General features: G+C 48.6%; 1 protein-coding gene across 5 annotated transcripts in view; it reads left to right on the top strand.

Moving 5' to 3' along the window:
- The first annotated feature begins 699 nt into the window (after nucleotides 1–699).
- LOC132397051 (calmodulin-binding transcription activator 2-like) overlaps nucleotides 700–20660 on the top strand; it is a 221645-nt gene continuing 201684 nt past the window's right edge. For 3 of the 5 annotated variants that reach the window (XR_009513250.1, XM_059975302.1, XM_059975298.1), the window contains exon 1: nucleotides 706–803. Coding sequence is in view for 2 of the 5 variants with exons in the window: in XM_059975302.1 (XP_059831285.1) it covers nucleotides 761–803 (43 nt within the window). In the remaining 3 variants the exon portion in view is untranslated. Of the gene's footprint in view, nucleotides 804–16848; nucleotides 16922–20660 lie in introns of all 5 variants that reach the window. The other 2 variants (XM_059975301.1, XM_059975300.1) reach the window with 2 other exon arrangements.

The following is a 20660-nucleotide window of genomic DNA, read 5'->3' as shown; positions in this document are numbered from 1 at the left end:
ATACGTTCAGTGCTTTTACGCGACACTATTGCCGCTCGTGTGTCCCGAGAGTAATATAACCTTACGTTGTTTGGGGGGCTTCCCCACCGATCTCGTCCCCTCAGTGTCCAGCGGTGGAAGAAGCCCAGACTGTGGTTCTTCCTCACAGAATCTCTTGCGTTGCTCGGCCCCCACTACATCCCCCTACATCTCGGACTATGGCAGTCGGCAGCGTTCCCTTACACGACACCTCGCTTCGCTGTCTGCACCAGGGATGGTGCAGACCATTACGGTGCTGAGGACCCAACCGCAACTCTGGACCTGGGTTTCGTTGTGTATCCCCGGCAACAACCTGTTGATCAGAGTCCAACGTCGCGCAGCAGTAGTGAATGAGGAGCTGGATGGACCTCTGTCTGCGTAGGTGGGTGACCATCTCTTCCCCACCGCACCCTACAGTGGGATAGCATCCGTTTGGCCCATCGTGCGTAGCCGCCCCCGACACAGACTATCTCAGCTTCTCTCTCGTTCCCCGGACCCCGGCTGACAGCAGACCGATGGTTCCTTTTGTCCCGCCCACTGTGCCCTAAATGGGCGGAATGTATAATTGAAAGAATACTTGTTCAATGACAATGCAAATACGGAGTCCGCTGTCTTTGATTGGGTCACGTATTGATCAATAGCGCGGTCAGTTTGCTTTGATCGATCGCTTATCCTACCAATGAGGGTACAGCCAGTGTTGGGCGCGGCCAATGGGTGCGGCGATGGGCGTGGCCTAGCGCCAATGGGAGTCGGAAGTAAAATGGCGGCCGTCATGAAGCCGGAAGGTGGGTGCGCGGCGCGGGGCCTGGGAGGGGGAGAGCTGGTCCAGGTTACCGGGGAGTTCCGGAGCACCGGGATCGGGTATCTGGAGGACAGCGTCTACCTGAGTGCGGTTATCAGGAGGGTGGGGGGTGTGCTTCACTTCCTGACATCCTGGGGGCAGCCGAGAGACCCGCCCCCCTCCGCGGTCCCTGGTCCCGCCCTCTGCCCCCACCCTCCTCATCCTAAACTCTCACCTCCTACCCTCCTTACCCTCAGTCCCCACCCTCACCCTCCTTTCAACTTTGCCTTCACCAGCCTTCCCTCACGCCTCTGATCCTCAACTCTCACCATCCTCTCTCTTACCTTTCATCCCCCTCATCGCCCTCATCCCTCATGCTCTTGACCCGCTCTTCCCCATCACCCTTCCTTCCTCACTGCCCCTCACCCTCACTCTGCTCCTCCTCTCAACTCTTACTCTCCTTGCCCTATTGTCCCTCACCCACAGTCCTGTTCCTCTCCTGCCTCTACCCTTCTCATCCTCTATCTTACCCCTTCTCTCAATCTCCTAACCCACTCATCTTCATTGCTACTTCTTTCCCACCTGGGCACTGTCTTTGCTTTCTCACCTCCCTACACACATCCACCATCTTTCCACTGAACCCTCTCTGCGTCGGTGTTTGCCTTTTCCAGCACACCTGGTAGCTTGCCTCTCCTATCCCCAGTGCAGCATCCTCCTCAATCTGTCCCTTGATGATCACCAGCCTCTAGTGTCCTGCTGATGCCACTACCTCAGCGCCAAACACCCAGTTTCAATCCCCACCTCTGGTGTGGTCTGTGTTGAGCTGGCTTGTTTCTCCGTGGTCATGTCGGATTACTCCCACATCTCGAAGGGGTACAGATGGGTAAATGCCATTGTAAATTTACCCATGCAGATGTTGTGATACAGTCTGGGGTTGTCCTATGCAGATGTGGTACAGTCTGGGGGTGGTGGTAATTATTACAACCAATGGAAACACACTGCTCAGAGTAGAAATTCACCAGGATCGGTTGAAATGGCTGGCAGTATAAACTCACTAGGCTAAATGGCCTGTTGTTATTTGTGCTCTGGGACGCTGTGTCAAATGGTTGTGCTGTGTGCTGTGGCAGTGTAGTGGGTAGTGCTTGTTGGTTTCTACCGCTGGCTAGCAGTCTTGCGAAAAGGAGAATGTGCAAGTCTCTCCCTGCCAGTATGTTGCCTCAACAGCAAGCCTCATGTAGTGCCTCTTAGCTGGTGACACATGGAAACGGAACTCCTTTTGGACTTGGGCGGAACTACAGAGGACAGGGATGAGGTCTGGCCCCTGCACATATAGCATGCAGGCCCACTAGGGTATGGACACATCTTGATGCTCATAAAATCAAATCCCCAGCTTTGGGTAAATAGTTCCGCTACCATGTGGACAGCCTTGGAAGAGACGAAGGCTATGGGAGTAAATACAACCAGCAAATCTGGAGTGGAGCCCTTAGGCGGCTGGACGTCACTGAACATCTTGCCGGCAGCTCCTGCAGCCAAGCTGGTTTCAAACGTATTGACTCATTTTCCTTTGGACTACTCTGGTCAGGTTGAGAGGGGGATCTTGATCACTGGGCATCCCAGGATCTCCATACCTTCTGCCCAGGTGCATGTAGCACACACTCCATTGTCCTTCAAGACAGGCGGTTGCCATTGTCGTGGGTTGCTGTGATATTCATCAATTCCCCTACTGCAGTGGTCACCCTGTCCTTGACCCACCCAGACTCTTGCCCATGTCTGACATCCCTCCCTGGGTGCACTTAGCCCTTTGCTGTGACACACTTCCCAATGCCAATGTTACCTGCCTCACGTTGGTGAACACGATCTAGTTTTTCTGCTCAGCTGACAATCGTGCCTCCCCCCACCCTTGATGTCTGACTCTACCCTGAACTCCAATTTCCTTCCCAACAACCACACCCCCCCATCCCATGTCATGTCATGAAGCTTTCCAGTTGGTCTCTGGTTGTTTATTGGTAGATGCTGACATCAGCGATCCAACTAATGGGTTTGGGTGTGATGGACTGTGTCAGTGCAAAGTACCAGTCTCTGTCAGTGGTCCCACCTCTGGAAGAGGGGAGCGTCACACCACTGGAGGGGTGGTACTGAGGGAGGGTCACACTGGGAGAGGTGGTACTGAGGGAGGGTCACACTGGGAGAGGTGGTACTGAGAGATCATCAATGTGGAAGGTTGGGGGTGTGACAGAATTTTTGTGTGTTGTGCAATTTGCCAGAAGAAGCACTGCACGTGTACCCCTGAACCCTGAGTAGGAGATGCTGGGTGTGCTCAGCAGGCCAGGCAGCCTGGGGGAGAGAGTGTGAGAGGGAGACAGAGAGAGTGAGTTGGTGTTTCAGTTCCAAGCCTGTGTCAGAATGGACACATTAACTGTTGTTCCCTGATCCCAGTATTTTCCATTAAACCCTGTACCTCTCTCCTGTCCATCTCTCCCCTTTCTTCACACACTATCCCTATCCCTGCCTGTATCCCAAATCTTGGGTGATCTCCCAAGTACTTCTGTCTGTGTAGGTGCTGGTGGAGAGGGTGTTTGGGCAGTGTTGTGGATTTCTAGGAGTGCGGGAGACATGATGTGCTGCTGAGCCTGTGGTGAAGTGTCCCACTGGGAGCCGGGCAGGGTGGAGCTGTTGTTTATTTGTGTGTCACTCTGTCAGCCGTGTTTGCATGTATAACAGAGGCAGCTTGGCACCCAGCATGGACTGAATCTCTCTGGATCGTACTGCGCAAGTGTGGGCTTCTCCTGCTGATGGTGTCTGATCGTGGAGGCTTGACCTCTGACCCGTCCATACAGTGGAGTCCGCAGTCCTCTGTCTGCTGTATTGGCAGAGCACTTGGTCCTCTCCAACCCCTCCCCCGTGGCACAGGAACACTGCACTGGTACCCAGTCTGACTGCAGGGAGTGGGTCTGTATGAGGCCTGTGGCACCGCGTGAGCCCACGAGAAGGACTCTGATCAGCCTTCTCGAGGTTGTAAAGTAGCTGTGTAATGAGAGCTTGTCAGGATGATGCCTTGTCGAGCAGTGCTTCCCTGCGGCTGATGCAGCTGCCTTAGCTCCTTGGCAGCAAGGGCCAGCGTATCAGAGCAGAGCTCAGTCTGTGAACACCACAAGCACCGTCCAGTAAATGTTGCCATTCACAGTCTGAGGCCCACACATAAAGTGGGGTACGGTACCAGTGGAAATGGGTCTGTCACGGGTATGGTACTGGTGGGGATGGGTCGGTCCCTGGTGTACGGTACCAGTGGGAATGGGTCTGTCACGGTATAACACTGGGGTAAAGTACTGGTAGGGACAGTTCTGTCACTGTATAACATGGGTATATTACTGGTGGGGATAGGTATGTCATTGTATGGTATTGGTTGGGATGGGTCTCTTACTGGGGTACAGTATGCACGGAAAGGTGTCTCTCACTCAATGGTACTGGTGGGAACAGGTCTGTCCCTGGGGTATGGAACCAGTGGGGACAGGTCTGTCACTGGGGTATGGTAGTGGGGACGGGTCTGTCCCTGGGGTGAGGTACTGCTGGGGATGGGTCTGTCCCTGGGGTATGGAACCAGTGGGGATGGGTCTGTCCCTGGGGTATGGTAGTGGGGATGGGTCTGTCCCTGGGGTGAGGTACTGCCGGGGATGGGTCTGTCAATGAGGGATGGTATTGGGGTGCGGTGCCAGTGGGAACAGGTCTGTCACTGGGGTACGTTACCGGTGGGGACGGGTCTGTCACTGGGGTACAGTACCGGTGGGGATGGGTCTGTCACTGGGGTACAGTACTGGTGGGGACGGGTCTGTCACTAGGGTACGTTACCGGTGGGGACGGGTCTGTCCCTGGGGTATGGTACTGGTGGGGACAGGTCTGTCCCTGGGGTTCTGTACTGCTGGGGATGGGTCTGTCCCTGGGGTATGGTACTGCTGGGGACGGGTCTGTCCCTGGGGTATGGTACTGGTGGGGACGGGTCTGTCCCTGGGGTATGGTACTGCTGGGGATGGGTCTGTCCCTGGGGTACTGTACTGCTGGGGACAGGTCTGTCTCTGGGGCATGGTACTGGTGGGGATGGGTCTGTCCCTGGGGTACTGTACTGCTGGGGATGGGTCTGTCCCTGGGGTACGGTACTGGTGGGGATGGGTCTGCCACTGGGGTACGGTACTGGTGGGGATGAATCTGCCACTGGGGTTTGGTACTGGTGGGGACGAGGCTGACAATGGGGGACAGTACCAGTGGGGTTGGGTTTGTGACTGAGGTACGGTACTGGTGGGGATGGGTCTGTCACTGGGGCATGGTACTGCTGAGGACGGGTGTGTCCCTGGGGTACAGTACTGGTGGGGACGAGGCTGACAATGGGGGACAGTACCAGTGGGGTTGGGTTTGTGACTGAGGTACGGTACTGGTGGGGATGGGTCTGTCACTGGGGCATGGTACTGCTGAGGACGGGTGTGTCCCTGGGGTACAGTACTGGTGGGGACGGGAGTGTCATGGGGGTTCAGTATGTGGGGACAGATGTCAGTGAGGTACACTGCGTGGGGATGGGTCTGTCACTGTTTAACACTGGGGTACTGTGGCAGTGGAGATGAGTCTGTCTCATTGTATACCACCTGAATAGGCAGGTCTGTCACTGTACAACACTGGATGAGACTGGTCAGTCACTACTGTACTTCACTGGATGGGTCCGGTCTGCCGTGTGACAATACTGGTTTAGATGCTTCTGTCACTGTATAAGCACCAGATGAGACAGGTCTACCACTGTGTAACCCTGGATGAGACAGATCTGTCACTGCCTATCACTGGATGAGACAGATCTGTCACTGCCTATCATTGATCGAGACGGGTTTGTCACTGTTGTATTCAGTATGCTGCATCATTAAGAGCAGCATGAAAATGACTGCTTCAGCACATCGTCTGTCTGTGTTGCCACTCTCGGGGATCAGTGTACTATTTGTGTTCTCCAACCCAGTCCAATGCCTTCCTGTGTGAGTTCTGCCCTGGTTGAACTCTGTGACTGGTGACGTCTGTGTTACTTTGCATCTGATTTGCGTGGCAGTGCTGTGTTGTTGTGGAGCTGGGAGGGGCATTTGAACTCAGGCAGAGCAGCCCTGAGCTGGAATTTGACTATTGGTGATTATGTACTGTGTCACAAGATGTTGGAAACCTGGTGTGTTTCTGTGTTTGAGTGTTGTACTGGGTGTGACTGGGTAATGTTGGTTAATTGGGTACTGTTGTTGGACTTTTCCCAATTGGATGGGTTGGGTCTACATTTGATCTCTTCAGCATTTCCCAAAGGTGTTGGGCTACAGGTGATTTGGCCCGTCCATTCCTGGTTGTTGTTTTCTCAAATGCCATCTGTTGCTTGGTTCAGTCTTCAGTTGGTCTCCAGCTAGCAGCATATCTGCATAGTTGAGTGGAGAATGAAGCCAGGCTTTTCTGGAAGTAGCTGAGATATGGCTGCCTTTAAAAAGCATCTCACAGAACCCCATCCATAACCTCAGTATCAGTAACCTAGCAACCAATATCTGAGGTTTGGTTTGTAACCTAAAACACTCAAACTTCAATAGACGTACCTTGGAGAGCATTCTGACAGGCCACATCATTGTCTGGTATGGTGGATGGGGGCGGGGGGCAATGTGCAGGACCGAAAGAAACATCAGAAAGTTGTAAAATTAGTCCTGTCTTGGGTTCTAGCCTCCTTAGTTTACATGACATCTTCAAGGAGCGGAGCCACAGAAAGGTGACATCCATTATTAAGGACTCTCATCACACAGGACATGCCCTCTTCTCACGAAGGCACACACTCAGTGATTCAGGAACAGCTTCTTCCCCTCTGCCATCCGATTCCTAAATGGACATTGAACCCATGAACAAATATATTTCTGTTTTGCATTATTTTTGATCTAATTGTCATTGATTCACTTATTCATTTTTTATTTCTATACTGTGTACTGCTGTTGCTAAGTTAACAAATTTCACAACACATGCTGGTGATTGTAAACCTGATCCTGAAACAAGGCTCCTGGAACGTGAGTTTGGAAACACATCAGAAAAATATTTTTGGCTCAAGTTTACAATGAACCTCCTTTGCTTGGAGGTTCTTGGAGCCACCTGATATGTAACTGGCTTCAGGAAAGGGAACTCAGATTCCCATCATTAAACAAGGTCGTCCTCCTGTCTGCCACAGTGGAAAACCAGTGCACAGGCCATCTCTGTTTCCTGCAAGAGTGGTGGTGCAAATCCCTTCCACCAGGAAGCACTGGATGGTTACATTTCTAGTCCTTAGAGTGGATGTGGAGGGCTTTGCTGAAGTGGGTGGGTATCTCCCCCAGTGCCCTGAGCTTCTTGTTGTTTGCTGGACCTGGGGGCTGAGTCACGTGTCAGGTGCTGATCTTCGGGCATCCCTTTCGTAAGTTAGCTACAAATCATGCTGGTGAATTTTGCCACGGGTGTCCAACTTCCGAGTCTGATAAGTGGTTCTGTTATCTAGGATGCCACTGTGAGTTGTTGTTATCTTTCTTACGAACACACATTTATTGTAAATTCAAACTACTACAAGACTATAGTATAATTATATTATCAACAAAACCAGACAAATTATGACTAACACAGACTTAACTATCACATTCCACTCCTTGGCAAGCATGGCAGTTTATGCCCTGTGGTGCCCAATGGTCTCAAAACACCTCTATATTATCAGTGGACATTGTTATGAGCATGAAGATACCTCCAAACATTGCCAGGCAGTCAGCCTGGGAAAACCCTGTGCAGCCCGTCTCCATCAAGACAGGCAGACACAGGAGGAGATTGAGTAGGACTTCCTCCTCCCTCCCTGCCTCCCTCTCTACTGGATGACCAAAGGTGAAAAGGACTGGGCTAAATGTAGCCAGAGGTGACAGCAACCCCCTCAGATGTCTGAGTAGCAGCTGCAGCCTCACACACTCCATGCATATATGATACATGGTCTCTTCCAGCCCGCAGAAGCAACAGGCGTTGTATGGCTGGTGGCAGTGGATAGGTACAGTGCAAAATTTGTCATTCTGTGGCTTCAGTGAACGTTGGTGGTGTTTCAGCCTCTGAGAATACACCGGTGTCCAGCATCCTCTGCATTTGGCAGCTTGACGACCTAATCCTGGAGTCACCATAGCTTGGGTGGTCCCCAGTAGTTGCAAAGGTCAGCCGCTGTCATGCAGGAAGTCTGCAGCTGCATCGTCGTTGAGGGAAAGATTGAGAAACGTCTGGGCTGCGATGCAGCTTTCTCTGTCAGACAGAGCCATTGAGGCAATTGGACAGTTGATATTTGCTGCAGCAACTCCGTGAAGGATCTTAACCAGGACTGTTATTCCACAGTCCCACATCTGCAGTCTCTCAAGCTTCCTCAGTGATGTGACTCCTTTGAGTCTGGTCTTCACTGACAAATGTTTGTTACAGCAAACAGTGTGGAGACTGTCATGTTTTGTAACTCCAAAACAAAACTAATTGAAAGAAAATCTTGGAGCCATGTAAGTTCTTATGACATGGTGGTGTAATGACATATGCCATTCACATATATTTACATATTTAAATTTTTTTATTGAGGTACAATGCAGAATAGACTCTTCCTGGCCTTCAAGCCACATTGCCCAGCACTCCCAATTTAACCCTAGCCTAATCTCAGGACAACCTACCAACCAGTACATCTTTGTACTGTGGGAAGAAACCCACGCGATCATGGGGTGAACATACAAGCTCTTCACAGACAGTGATGGGAATTGAACCCGTGTTGCTGGTATTGTAAAGTGTTGTGCTATGCTACCATGCTGCCCGACCCATAATGAATCATGTAAGCATCAAAGAATGCTTAATAAAAACAATATATTTACAATATTGCTCAAATATTATTGAAATATTAAATGTGCAATACTCCCCTACATAGTAGTTGTATTCTATAGTATACTGTGTATGTATCCATATATCCATGTGAAACAGTATTTTATATAATACAGCTATTATATGCAGACATCCACAACATGGAAAATTTTAAATTGTCCCATTCAGACCTAAAGATTTAATCGCTATGGAGGATTTCTTACTGTTGTGGGATAATGTCTTTCCTGACAAGGGGGTTACTCCGCTTGACTGATGAGACTTATGGCTGTGAAGCAATTTCAGGTTCTGGAGCCTGCTCCATGGTTGTTTAGGAGTTGATTCTGGGACTGCAGGAGGTGGTTCTGACAGCTCTGGATACCTCTCGCAAGTGACTTTGCTCTAAACTGATTGATGTGTCGTCTCCAAGTGATGCTAGACGCAATCTCCACTGTGTAGGAGATGGTCCAGTTCTGTCCTTAACTTTTCCAAGTACCCACTTTTGATCACCTCTGTAGTCCCTCTCCAAGACTGCTTGACCAGGAGTAAAACATCAAAACTCCTTGTTTGAGGAGCCCTCAATTTGTCTCAGCTGTTTGTCCTTCATATAACTTTATAACCATATAACAATAACAGCATGGAAACAGGCCATCTTGGCCCTTCTAGTCTGTGCTGAACGCTTACTCTCACCTAGTCCCACCTACCTGCACTCAGCCCATAACCCTCCATTCCTTTCCTCTCCATATACCTATCCACTTTTTTTTTTAAATGGCAAAATCAAACCTGCCTCTACCACTTATAACCATATAACATATAACAATTACAGCACAGAAACAGGCCATCTTGGCCCTACTAGTCCATGCTGACTCTTACACTCACCTAGTCCCACTGGCCCGCACTCAGCCCATAACCCTCCATTCCACTTCTCCACTTTTACCAGAAGCTCGTTCCTCATAGCTACCACTCTGTGAGTAAGGAAGTTCCCCCTGAAGTTCATATTCCTTCTGCGATTGGGTTTGAGGAGATCCAAGCATGAGCACAAGGGATGACCCTGGAACTGTGTAATTGGTGAGTTGTTGGTTGTGGTGTGTGTTGCATTGTGATCTGCAAGGAAGAGCTTCTGAATTGGTGTCAGTGTAGTATGTTCCACTGACATTGCTGGCAGTGCATTCTTTAGACTAGTGGTTGTCAACCCATCGATCGCAATCGACTGGTTGATCTTTGAGACTTCCCCACTAGATCCTGAAAACCCCCCCCCACAAATACTGTTGAGAGATTGTTTCTGAGTTGCGGGGTTTTAGTTCTGTTCTTTTAGTTCTGTTCTTTCTGCCCAGTGTGCATGCGTGTAGCTCCCCTGCACTACACAGTGTACTTCAGCGGTCCCCAACCAACCACGAGGAAACAATATGAGTCAGCTGCATCTTTCCTAATTCCCTGTCAGCCCACTGTTGAACTTGAACCCACGCGAGGACATCGGTTGTGTAAACGCAGTGATACCCTCGTGCCAAGGATCACTGGGTGGCCGGCAGGAAGTGCCGTTGCTACTGGCCTGGAGCGCGACAGATGGGCACCACCTCTAAACCTGTTTAGCACTCCGAACGTCCGTGGGAAAGCCAGTGCTAAAATATTCGCAGAAGACCTAATTCAGGCTCAGGGTTTCGTAAGTAGCCGAGCAGCTACCTCGCAGCGATCTACTGAAACAAACTTTTGTCGGCCCATAGATCCTACGGGGGGGGGGGGGGGCGGATGCACGTCCTGTTGCACTCCTCCTCACTCGGTCGGTCGGTCGGTCAGTCGCACTCTCTAGACTGCGACCACCACGGCCCCGGCACAGGGACCTCCGGCCCTTACCTTGTCCTCTCACCCCAACTACTACCAGCTGCACCTGGCCAAGGCGGCGGGCAGGCGGGAGGCTGCAGTTGGGCCGGGAGGCTGTCCAAGGCAATGAAACCCTCAATGCTGCTCTGGCACCTTGAGTCCAAGCACCCTGCACTTAAAGACAAATGTGTTGAGTTTTTCAGCGGAAAAAACGTGAGCAAGCGAGACAACAGCTAAGTGCCGAGAGCCGCGAAAACTAAATTGTGGAATAGACTGGATATAAGGAACTGCTTCGAGTATCGCTGTATTCCCGTTGTGTTTAACACCTCCCCCAGTTAGCCGGTCTACAAGAATATTGTCAATATTAAACCAGTCCGCGGTGCAAAAAAGGGTGGGTACCCCTGTGTTTATACATTATTTCTACTTCTGAGTTGTGGGGTTTTACCTCTGGTCTTTTCCGCCCTGGTGCACATGCGTGTAACTAATCGATTTAGTAGGTTGATCTTGCCTTTCACTAAGGCCGAGGTGGGGGATCTTGGGCTTAGAAAGGTTGGTGACCACTACTTTCGACTCTGGACAAACCTTCCCACCAAGCCATTTGTAGCTGGGTGGTATGGTGCAGATAAAATGTGTCTTTTTCCATTCGTTTTCAGCAACGACTGAAACTGTTCCACAACAAACAGTGGTCCATTGTCACTGACTAAGAAGAGGCTTCTTAACACATCACCATTCTGCGAGGCTGTAGTGGAGGCTATTGGGAACACTTCTGGCCTCTTTGTAGCTGTATCCACCAAGAAATTTGTGCCCATGAATGGTTCAGCAAAATCCACACATATCTTCTGCCAGGGCAATGCAGGCCATTCCCAGAGATGGAGCGGTGCTGCCTTTGGCACCTGGGTGTGTTGGCATCCTGAACTGTGCATGCTAAATTGCTAAATCTGCTGGTCTCTCCCAAGCCAACAGACAAAGCTTCAGGCCAATGCTTTTCTTCTTGACAACTCCTAGATCAGTACTGGCATGTAGCTTCTCCAACACTTTACCTGTCAGCTTGGATCCTGATCATATATTCTCAATCCTACACAAGGCAACCTCCGTCAAGGGCAAGTTCATCCTGGCGCGGATAAACATGTGGGAAACTGGAACTTCTGCTGCACATTCCAGACATTTTGGGTTGCTATTTAGACCTGAGACAGTGTGGGGTCTTTTCTTGTTTCTCTTTGGATCATCTCTGGTATAATAAGGAGAATTTCGATTTGCATTAGGGAGAATATGTCAAGAGGAGTGTCCTCTTCTGGAAATATTTCAGATATTTCCTCTTCCAAGGATAAACAGGACAATTCATCAACATTTTCAAGATTCCAGCATGTCTTTTTGAAACAGGGCCCATTTCTGCATTCCTGCTGCTGTTGTTAGTGGAACTCCCTTCTGTGGGTTGAAAATGGACACTTGTGGTTGATGATCAGTAATGAGGGTAAACTCTCTCCCATACAAATACTATTTGAAATGTTTTACATCTAAAACCAGACTGAAGGCCTCTCTGTCAATCTATAAATAAGTTTGTAAGCGGTAAAGGAATGGATGCAAAGGCTACGGAGCATTCACTTCTATCACTCATACCATATGGCAAGGTGTCACTGGCAGGCTTCACTGTATGATGTGGATCATAATGTGTCAGTACGGTGTTAGACATAATCATTTCCTTTGTCTAGTGGACAGCCATCTCACACTGATTTGTCTGTTGCCATTTCTTCCTGCTGTGTAGTCATGAGTTCAAGGGGTGGAGCACAGTAGCTAGGTTTGGCAGGAACTAGTTATAGTAATCAACAAATCCTAAAAAGGAGCAAAGCTGTGGGGCAACCACCACTGCTTGAATTTTCTCAACGCACTTGTGTAAATGATGCTTGGTTTAAAGAATTCATACTTGTTGCGTTGTGCTGTGAGCCTGAAGTTTAATCTTCTAATCTTTTTAACACTTAAGATTTTGGAGATGTTCCTTGTCATCCTCACTGGTAATAACGATGTCATCCAGGTAACACTGAGTGCCTGGGCAGCTTTGCAGCACCTGGTCTATAGCTTTCTGCCAGAGTGCCGGTGCAGATGCTACTCCAAAAATACACCTATTATAGTGATAAAGCCCTTTGTGAGAAACACTTTGAACTCTTCTTCCATCTTCATCTGTAGGTAGGACTCAGCTAAGCCTACTTTGCTGAATGTTTTCCTTCCAGGAAGGTTTGCAAAAATATCCTCTATCCTGGCCAGAGTGTATTGATCTACTTTCAGTACTGGGTTGATGGTGACCTTAAAATACCACAGATCCTGAGAGACCCATCTTTGGCTACTGGGACTACTGGCATTGCCCATAGGTTCCACTCAACCTTGATAAGAATTCCTTCAGCCTCCATGTGATCCAGCATGGATTATCCAATTTCCCTTGGGATTAATAAAGTATGTCTGTCTCACTGGCTACTTTAACATGGTTGGTATAAGGAACTGGATGGGTTTTGTAAAACTTGTATGTGGATTTTCATTTAACACCTTTTTACCCTTGATATGTTTGCATTTTCCAATGCCATTCTTATACACTGCTGTGGCATAATCCAGTACCTTTCTTAATTCACTTTCAGTTGATTCTTGCAGGGAATGAGGCATGCAAATGATGGATGGATCTCCAGTCAAGTTCTAGTTGTCTCAGCCAATTACAACCTCACAACGCCAGCCCTTGTGTTCTTACCAATGTGGCTTGTTGGTTGTTGTACTTTGCTGTTACAAATGCCATTCCCACAGGAGTTGTCTTTTCTCTAGTAATAATTTCGTAAGGATATCTGTAGGCTTCAGTATCGTTGAAATACTGTTTAAACTCAGTTTGTGGAATGACTGAAGCAGCAAACCAATGTCCAATTCAATTTTAATTAATTTGCCATGCACTTCTGGTGTAAACCATATTGCTTGTCTTGTTAGTTTTTATATTATAAATCTTAAGGCTATGCAGCCCTCTGTCACTCTGTTCATTATCAGATTTTTCATCAACAGCATGCAGATTAGTGTCTCATTTTTTGACTGCATTGTATTTGTGGTTTATAAATGACAATAGACTGAATCTGAATCTTTTTGAAGCTGAAACGACTTTATCTTTTTCTCTTCCATGTGCAGTCCATATATTTTTTCTGCCTGACATGCTCTTTATATGTGTCCTACTTTGTTTTATTTTCTGCAGGTTTTGCCTGTAAACCTGCGTTAGTCTAATGTATCTGAGCCCTTGCCACAATGATAACATAATTTGTTCAGCCAGGCAGATTTCTGTATCGACATTGCAATTTTGTTCACGTTCATTTTCATTCCTGACGGCAACTCAATTGTGTCTCTGATTACTGTATCTGTTGATACAGTGATTTCAACTGCTCTTTTAAATTTATGTTTCACTTAGGAGCCATTTTTAAATGCTTTGTTATAAGATTCCATAAACTAATGATCTCTGTGCATCATTAAGCCCATCACTGATCAGGCAATGCTCAGACAGCTTCTTAAATCCAGCTATGTAATGGGCTCCCCTTCTTTTTGATTCTGCTTATGAAGCCTAAAGTGTTCTACAATCAACAATGGGTTTGGTTCTACATGTTCCTGTATTACTTTAATGATATCAATAAAGCTAATTTCAGCTGGTTTGGTTGGGGCAGTTAAACTTCTAACCAAACTGTATGCTCTTTTAACAGTTGTACTTATTTCTCATTGGCTATTTAATTTGCTTCAAAATACTGTTCATTATACCGGTTACCCCTTGTGCAATTGAATGCATCTATCTTTTCGATGTAGCAAGCTATTTCTGCTTTTTTAAAATTTATGATTATTATCACCCAGTGCTCACTGTTTACAAACCCATGAATTTAGTCCCATTTTCTGCCTTTTTTTTACCTTGACTATCTTTCTCCCCCTCATAAAAAAAGTGCTATTTTTAAACTTAACTTTTGCTGCGCTTCAACAAATAGGTAGTCATCTTGGGTTTATTTAGAACGTTCTCATCACCACTATTATGCTTCGTAACTAATTGAATGAAAAACACTAAGCCAAGGATAACTCATGAAGTTTCTTACGTTGATGAGGCATGCACTTAGTGATGTGGTGGCATAATGACGTATGCCATTCACATACCTTTACATAAACCTGTAATTATGTAAACAACAAAAGCAGAATCAGGTTTATTATCACCGGCCCGTGACGTGAAATTTGTTAACTTAGCAGCAGCAGTTCAATGCAATACATAATCTAGTAGGGAGAAAAATAGTAAATAAAATTTTAAAAAAACAAGTAAATCAATTACACATATTGAATAGATTTAAAAAAAAGCATACAACAACAGAAAAACTGCATATTTAAAAAAAAGTGAGGTAGTGTCCAAAACTTCAAAGTCCATTCAGGAATCGGATGACAGAGGGGAAGAAGCTGTTCCTGAATCGCTGAGTGTGTGCCTTCAGGCTCCTGTATCTCCTACCTGATGGTAACAGTGAGAAAAGGGCATGCCCTGGTGGCTGGAGGTCATTAATAATGGATGCTACCTTTCTGTGACACCGCTCCTTGAAGATGTCCTGGGTATTTTGTAGGCTAATACCCAAGATGGAGCTGACTAGATTTACAACCTTCTGCAGCTTCTTTTGGTCCTGTGCAGTAGCCACCCCCCCCCCCCCCCCAACACAATTACCAGACTGATGCAGCCTGTCAGAATGCTCTCCACGGTACATCTAGAAGTTTTTGAGTGTATTTGTTGACATGTCAAATCTCTTCAAACTCCTAATAAAGTATAGCTGCTCTCTTGCCTTCATTATAACTACATCGATATATTGGTAACAGGTTAGATCCTCAGAGATCTTGACACCCAGGAACTTGAAGCTGCTCACTTTCTCCACTTCTGATCCCTCTATGAAGATTGGTGTGTGTTCCTTCGTCTTACCCTTCCTGAAGTCCACAATCAGCTCTTTTGTCTTACTGACATTGAGTGCCAGGTTGTTGCTGCGGCACCATTCCACTAGTTGGCATATTTCACTCCTGTACGCCCTCTCGTCACCACCTGAGATTCTACCAACAGTGGCTGTATCGTCAGCAAATTTATAGATGGTATTTGAGCTGTGCTGAGCCACACAGTCATAGAGAATAGAGCAGTGGGCTGTGCACACACCCCTGAGATGTGCTAGTATTGATGCTTAATCAAACGATACATTTACAATATTGCTCAAGTATTTCTGAAATATTAAATACACAACAGAGATGGACTCTCATGAACAGCCAAATTAGAGGAGGGCATTCCATGATCCATGACGAGGTAGATTGTGAAGTGAAGGGTTAAGAGACTGATAACAGCAGGATAGAAGCTATTCCTAAGCGTGGTGGTACCTGCTTTCAGCCTTTTTTATCTTCTCTCTGACATGAAGGGGAGAAGAGAGAATGTCTGGGGTGGGGGATGTCTTTGATTATGTTGACTGATTTTCCAAGTGTAGGCGGAGTTGCTGGATGGCGGCTGGTTTGTTTGATGTGCTGAGCTGTGTTCTTGCAGACATGGGTAGACCAGTTGTCTTACCAAGCCATGATGCATCTGGATTTTATGGTGCATTTGCAAAACTTGGTAAGGATAATTGGGGACAAGTTAAATTTCCTTAGTGCAACCGAGGAAGTAGAAATGCTGATGAGTTTGCTGGGCTGTTGGACCCACATGGTTGGGCCAGGACAACTGCTGCTTTCAGAACTCCAGTTGGTTTACTGAATCTTATCTTTTAGACGCCTTATGGTCTTGGTGGTTCTTGTGGTCAACAGTTGCAGCAACGAGTCGAGGGTGTACACTTGAGACTAATCATTATCGGTTTGGGAGGCTGTGAGCATTGGGACAGACAGCAACCCTGCTGGAGCTGCAAGTTCCACCACTGGCGCTTCTGTGTGGAATGCCTCTGGGAGTATTGGTGTAGCTGGAGGCCGTGTGGTAGTTTATACTGGTATTCCCAGCTTAACCACTCCTTGTAAACACTAGACATTTGGCAGATGCTGGAAATCCAGAGTAACACACGCAAAGCGCTGGAGGAACTCAGCAGGTCAGGCAGCATCTATGGAGAGAAACATGCTGCCTTATGCACTGAGTTCCTCCAGCGTTTTGTATGTTACTAACCATGGGTCAGCTAGGGCTGTGTCTGCCTATGGCACTACTCTGACACCTCTTCCAGAGGCCTGGGGGTTGTGGGGAAATCTAGAGCCAGGGTGCATAAAGTACAGGAGCAGAATTGGATTATTCAGCCCATTTTTGTGATCAATCATGACTGATTTATTTTTCCCTCTCAATCCCATTCTCCTGCCTTTCCCTGTAACCTTTGCCACCCTTACTAACTAAGAGGAGCATCGCCTCGTATTCCACCTGGGTAGCCTCCAACCTGACAGCACGAATATTGATTTCTCCATCTTCTGGTAATTTCTCCCTCCTCCTCTTTTCGTCCATTTCCCATTTTGGCACTCCTCTCACCCCTTCTCTTTACCTGCCCAACACCTCCCTCTAATCAAGACATACAAAAAAGCTGGATGAACTCAGCAGGTCAGGCAGCATCTGTTGAAAGGAGCAGTCAATGTTTTGGGTCGAGATCCTTTGTCAGGACTAAGAAGGAGGGGGCAGGGGCCCTATAAAGAAGGTGGGGGGAGGGTGGAAAACCAATCAGAGGAAAGATCAAGGGGTAGGGGAGCAGGGAGGGGATAGGCAGGAAAGGTGAAGAAGGAATCTAAGGGGAAAGCACTATGGGAAATAGAAGAAGGCAGAGTCATGAGACGTGATAGGTAGCTAGAAGAGGAGACAGAGTGAAGGTGGGATGGGGAAGGGAGAGGGAGGGAATTACCGGAAGCTAGAGAATTCGATGTTCATACCACCAGGCTGGAGACTACCCAGACGGTAGATGAGATGTTGTTCCTCCAACCGAAGCTTTGCCTCACCATGGCAGTAGAGGAGGCCATGTATGGACATATCCGAATAGGAATGTGAAGGAGAGTTGAAGTGAGTGGCAACCGGGAGATCCTGTCTGTTGTGGTGGACCTAGGTGCTCAATGAAGTGGTTCCCCAATCTGCATTGGGTCTCGCTGATGTAGAGGAGGGCATACCGGGAGCACCGGATGCAATGGATGACCCCAACAGACTCACAAGTGAAGTGCTGCCTCACCTGGAAGGACTGTTTGGGGCCCTGAATGGTGGTAAGAGATGAGGTGTAGGGACAGGTGTAGCACTTACGCTTGCAGGGATAAGTGCCAGGTGGGAGATATGTGGGAAGGGACATGTGGACCAGGCAGTTGCGGGGGGAATGATCCCTGCGAAAAGCAGAGAGTAGAGAGGGAAAGATGTCCTTAGCGTTGGGGTCCTGTTGAAGGTGGCAGAAGTTGCAGAGGATAATATGCTGGATCCGGAGGCTGGTGGGGTGATAGGTGAGGACAAGGGGAACACAGTCCCTGTTGTGACGGGAGGATGGGGTGAGGGCTGAAGTGCAAGAAATGGAGGAGATGCGGGTGAGGGCATCATTGATGACAACAGAAGGGAAACCACGATTCTTAAAGAAAGAGGACATTTGGGATGTCCTGGAACGGAAAGCCTCATCCTTAGAGCAGATGCGGCGGAGACTGAGGAACTGGGAATCGGGAATAGAATTTTTGCATTTGGCAGGGTGGGTAGAGCTATAATCAAGATAGTTATGGGAGTCGGTGGGTTTGTAGAAGATGTCAGTGGACAGTCTATCTCCAGAGATGGAGACTGAGAGATCAAGAAAGGGGAGAGAAGTGTCCGAGATGGACCAAGTGAATTTGAGGGCTGGGTGAAAGTTAGAGGCAAAGTCAATGAAATTGACAAGCTCGGCATGGGTGCAGGAAGCAGGACCAATGTAGTCGTCAATGTATCAAAGGAAAAGTTGGGGAGCAGTACCAGTATAGATTTGGAGCTTAGACTGTTCCACATAACCCACGAAGAGGCAGGTGTAGCTAGGGCCCATGCGAGTGCCTATAGCTACACCCTTGGTCTGGAGAAAGTGGGAAGAGCCGAAAGAGAAGTTATTAAGTGTGAGTACCAGTTCCGACAAGCTGAGGAGTGTGGTGGTGTTGGGGAACTGGTGAGGTCCAGAAGGCCTCAAAGCCCTCCACTACTTTCTGGAAAAATTCCATTTCCCGCACTTCAGCCCTCACCCCTTCTTCAGCTCTTCACCTCTTCTACCCATCACCTGCTAGCTTCTCACTTCATCCCCTACCACACCCACCCACCTCCCCTTTACCTAGTCTCACCTAATACCTGCCAGCTTCTATTTCTTCCCTTCCTCCCATCTCCTTATTTTGGTTTCTTCCCTCTTCCTTTCCAGTGTTGACTATTTATTCCCCTCCGTATATGCTGCTTGACCTGCTAAGCTCCTCCTGCATGTTGTGTGTGTTGCGCTGGATTTCTAGCACCTCCAGAATCAAGAACCTATCAGCCTTCAATTTATACCCAGTGACTCGGCCTCCACACCCACCTGTGGCAATGAATTCTACAGATTCACCACCCTATGGCTAAAGAAATTCCTCCTCATCTCTGTTCTGAAAGGATGTCCCTTTTTTCTGAGGCTTACAGTGATGCAAGTAAGGCATTGGGTGCTGAGATGAGGAAAAGTTATTCCCCTAAAGTCTAAGGGTCTTTTAAGAGACTCTGAGATAGGTACATGGAGCTTAGAAAGCTAGAGGGCTTTGCATTAGGGAAATTCTAGGCAGCTTCTGGAGTAGGTTACATGGTTGACACAACATTGTGGGCCGAAGGACCTGTAATCTGCTGTAGATGTCTATGTTTCAAAGTGTGGTGAAGCACTTAAATACATTAAATAGGGCCAAGGAGGGCTTGTGTATTGTTCCTTTTCCTGAAGAGAGGAGGGATGAGGGACAAAGCTGGGTTAAGGGACAGAGTTCAGCAGGGTTAATTTAGATGACAAGAGCAGTCAGTCTATACATAGAACATCAAACAGTATAAAGTCCTTCAGCCGACTGTAAGAAAAATGCAGCCCTTCCCTCCTACTTTTCTTTCATTCATGTGTCTATCTAAGAGTTTTTTAATGTCCCTAATGTATTTGTCTCTTATCACCACCCTGGTACAGCCCCTCCCACAGTGTGACCCTCCCTCAGTACCACCCCCACAGTGTGACCCTCCCTCAGTACCACCCCTCCCTCAGTACCGAGTGTGACCCTGCCAAAGTACCACCCCCCCACAGTGTGACCCTCTCTCAGTACCACCACTCCTGCAGTGTGACCCCCCCCTCGGTAACACCCCTCCCAAAGTGTGACCCTCCCTCAGTACCACCCCCCACTGTGTGATCCTTCCTCAGTAACACCCCTCCCACAGTGTGACCCTCCCTCAGTACCACCTCTCTCACAGAATGACCCTCCCTCAGTACTGCCCCCCACAGTGTGACCCTCCCTCAGTACCACCTCTCTCACAGAATGACCCTCCCACAGTGTGACCCTCCCTCAGTACTGCCCCCCACAGTGTGACCCTCCCTCAGTACCACCTCTCTCACAGACTGACCCTCCCTCAGTACCACCCCTCCCACAGTGTGACCCTCCCTCAGTACCACCCCTCCCACACAGTGACCCTCCCTCAATATTTCCCCTCCCACAGTGACCCTCCCTCAGCACCACCCCCCACAGTGTGACCCTCCCTCAGTACCACCCCCCAGTGTGACCCTCCCTCAGTACCACCCCCATAGTGTGACCCGCCCTCGGTACCACCCCTCCCACAGTGTGACCTTCCCTCAGTACCACCCCTCCCACAGTGTGACCCTGCCTCAGCACCACCCCCCACAGTGTGACCCTCCCTCAGTACCACCCCCCAGTGTGACCCTCCCTCAGTACCACCTCCATAGTGTGACCCGCCCTCGGTACCACCCCCATAGTGTGATCTTCCCTCAGTACCACCCCTCCCACAGTGTGACCCTCCCTCAGCACCACCCCCCACAGTGTGACCCTCCCTCAGTACCACCCCCCAGTGTGACCCTCCCTCAGTACCACCCCCATAGTGTGACCCGCCCTCGGTACCACCCTTCCCACAGTCTGACCCTCCTTCAATACCACCTCTCTCACAGAATGACCCTCCCTCAGACCTCCGCTTTTTCCCTCAAAAACTGCAAATGGTTATTCACTCAAAAGTCTGGGAAATACAAAC

This window comes from Hypanus sabinus, chromosome 7 (assembly GCF_030144855.1).
Source record: "Hypanus sabinus isolate sHypSab1 chromosome 7, sHypSab1.hap1, whole genome shotgun sequence".
Classification (NCBI taxonomy): domain Eukaryota; kingdom Metazoa; phylum Chordata; class Chondrichthyes; order Myliobatiformes; family Dasyatidae; genus Hypanus; species Hypanus sabinus.
This window is presented reverse-complemented; position numbering and strand designations above follow the sequence as displayed.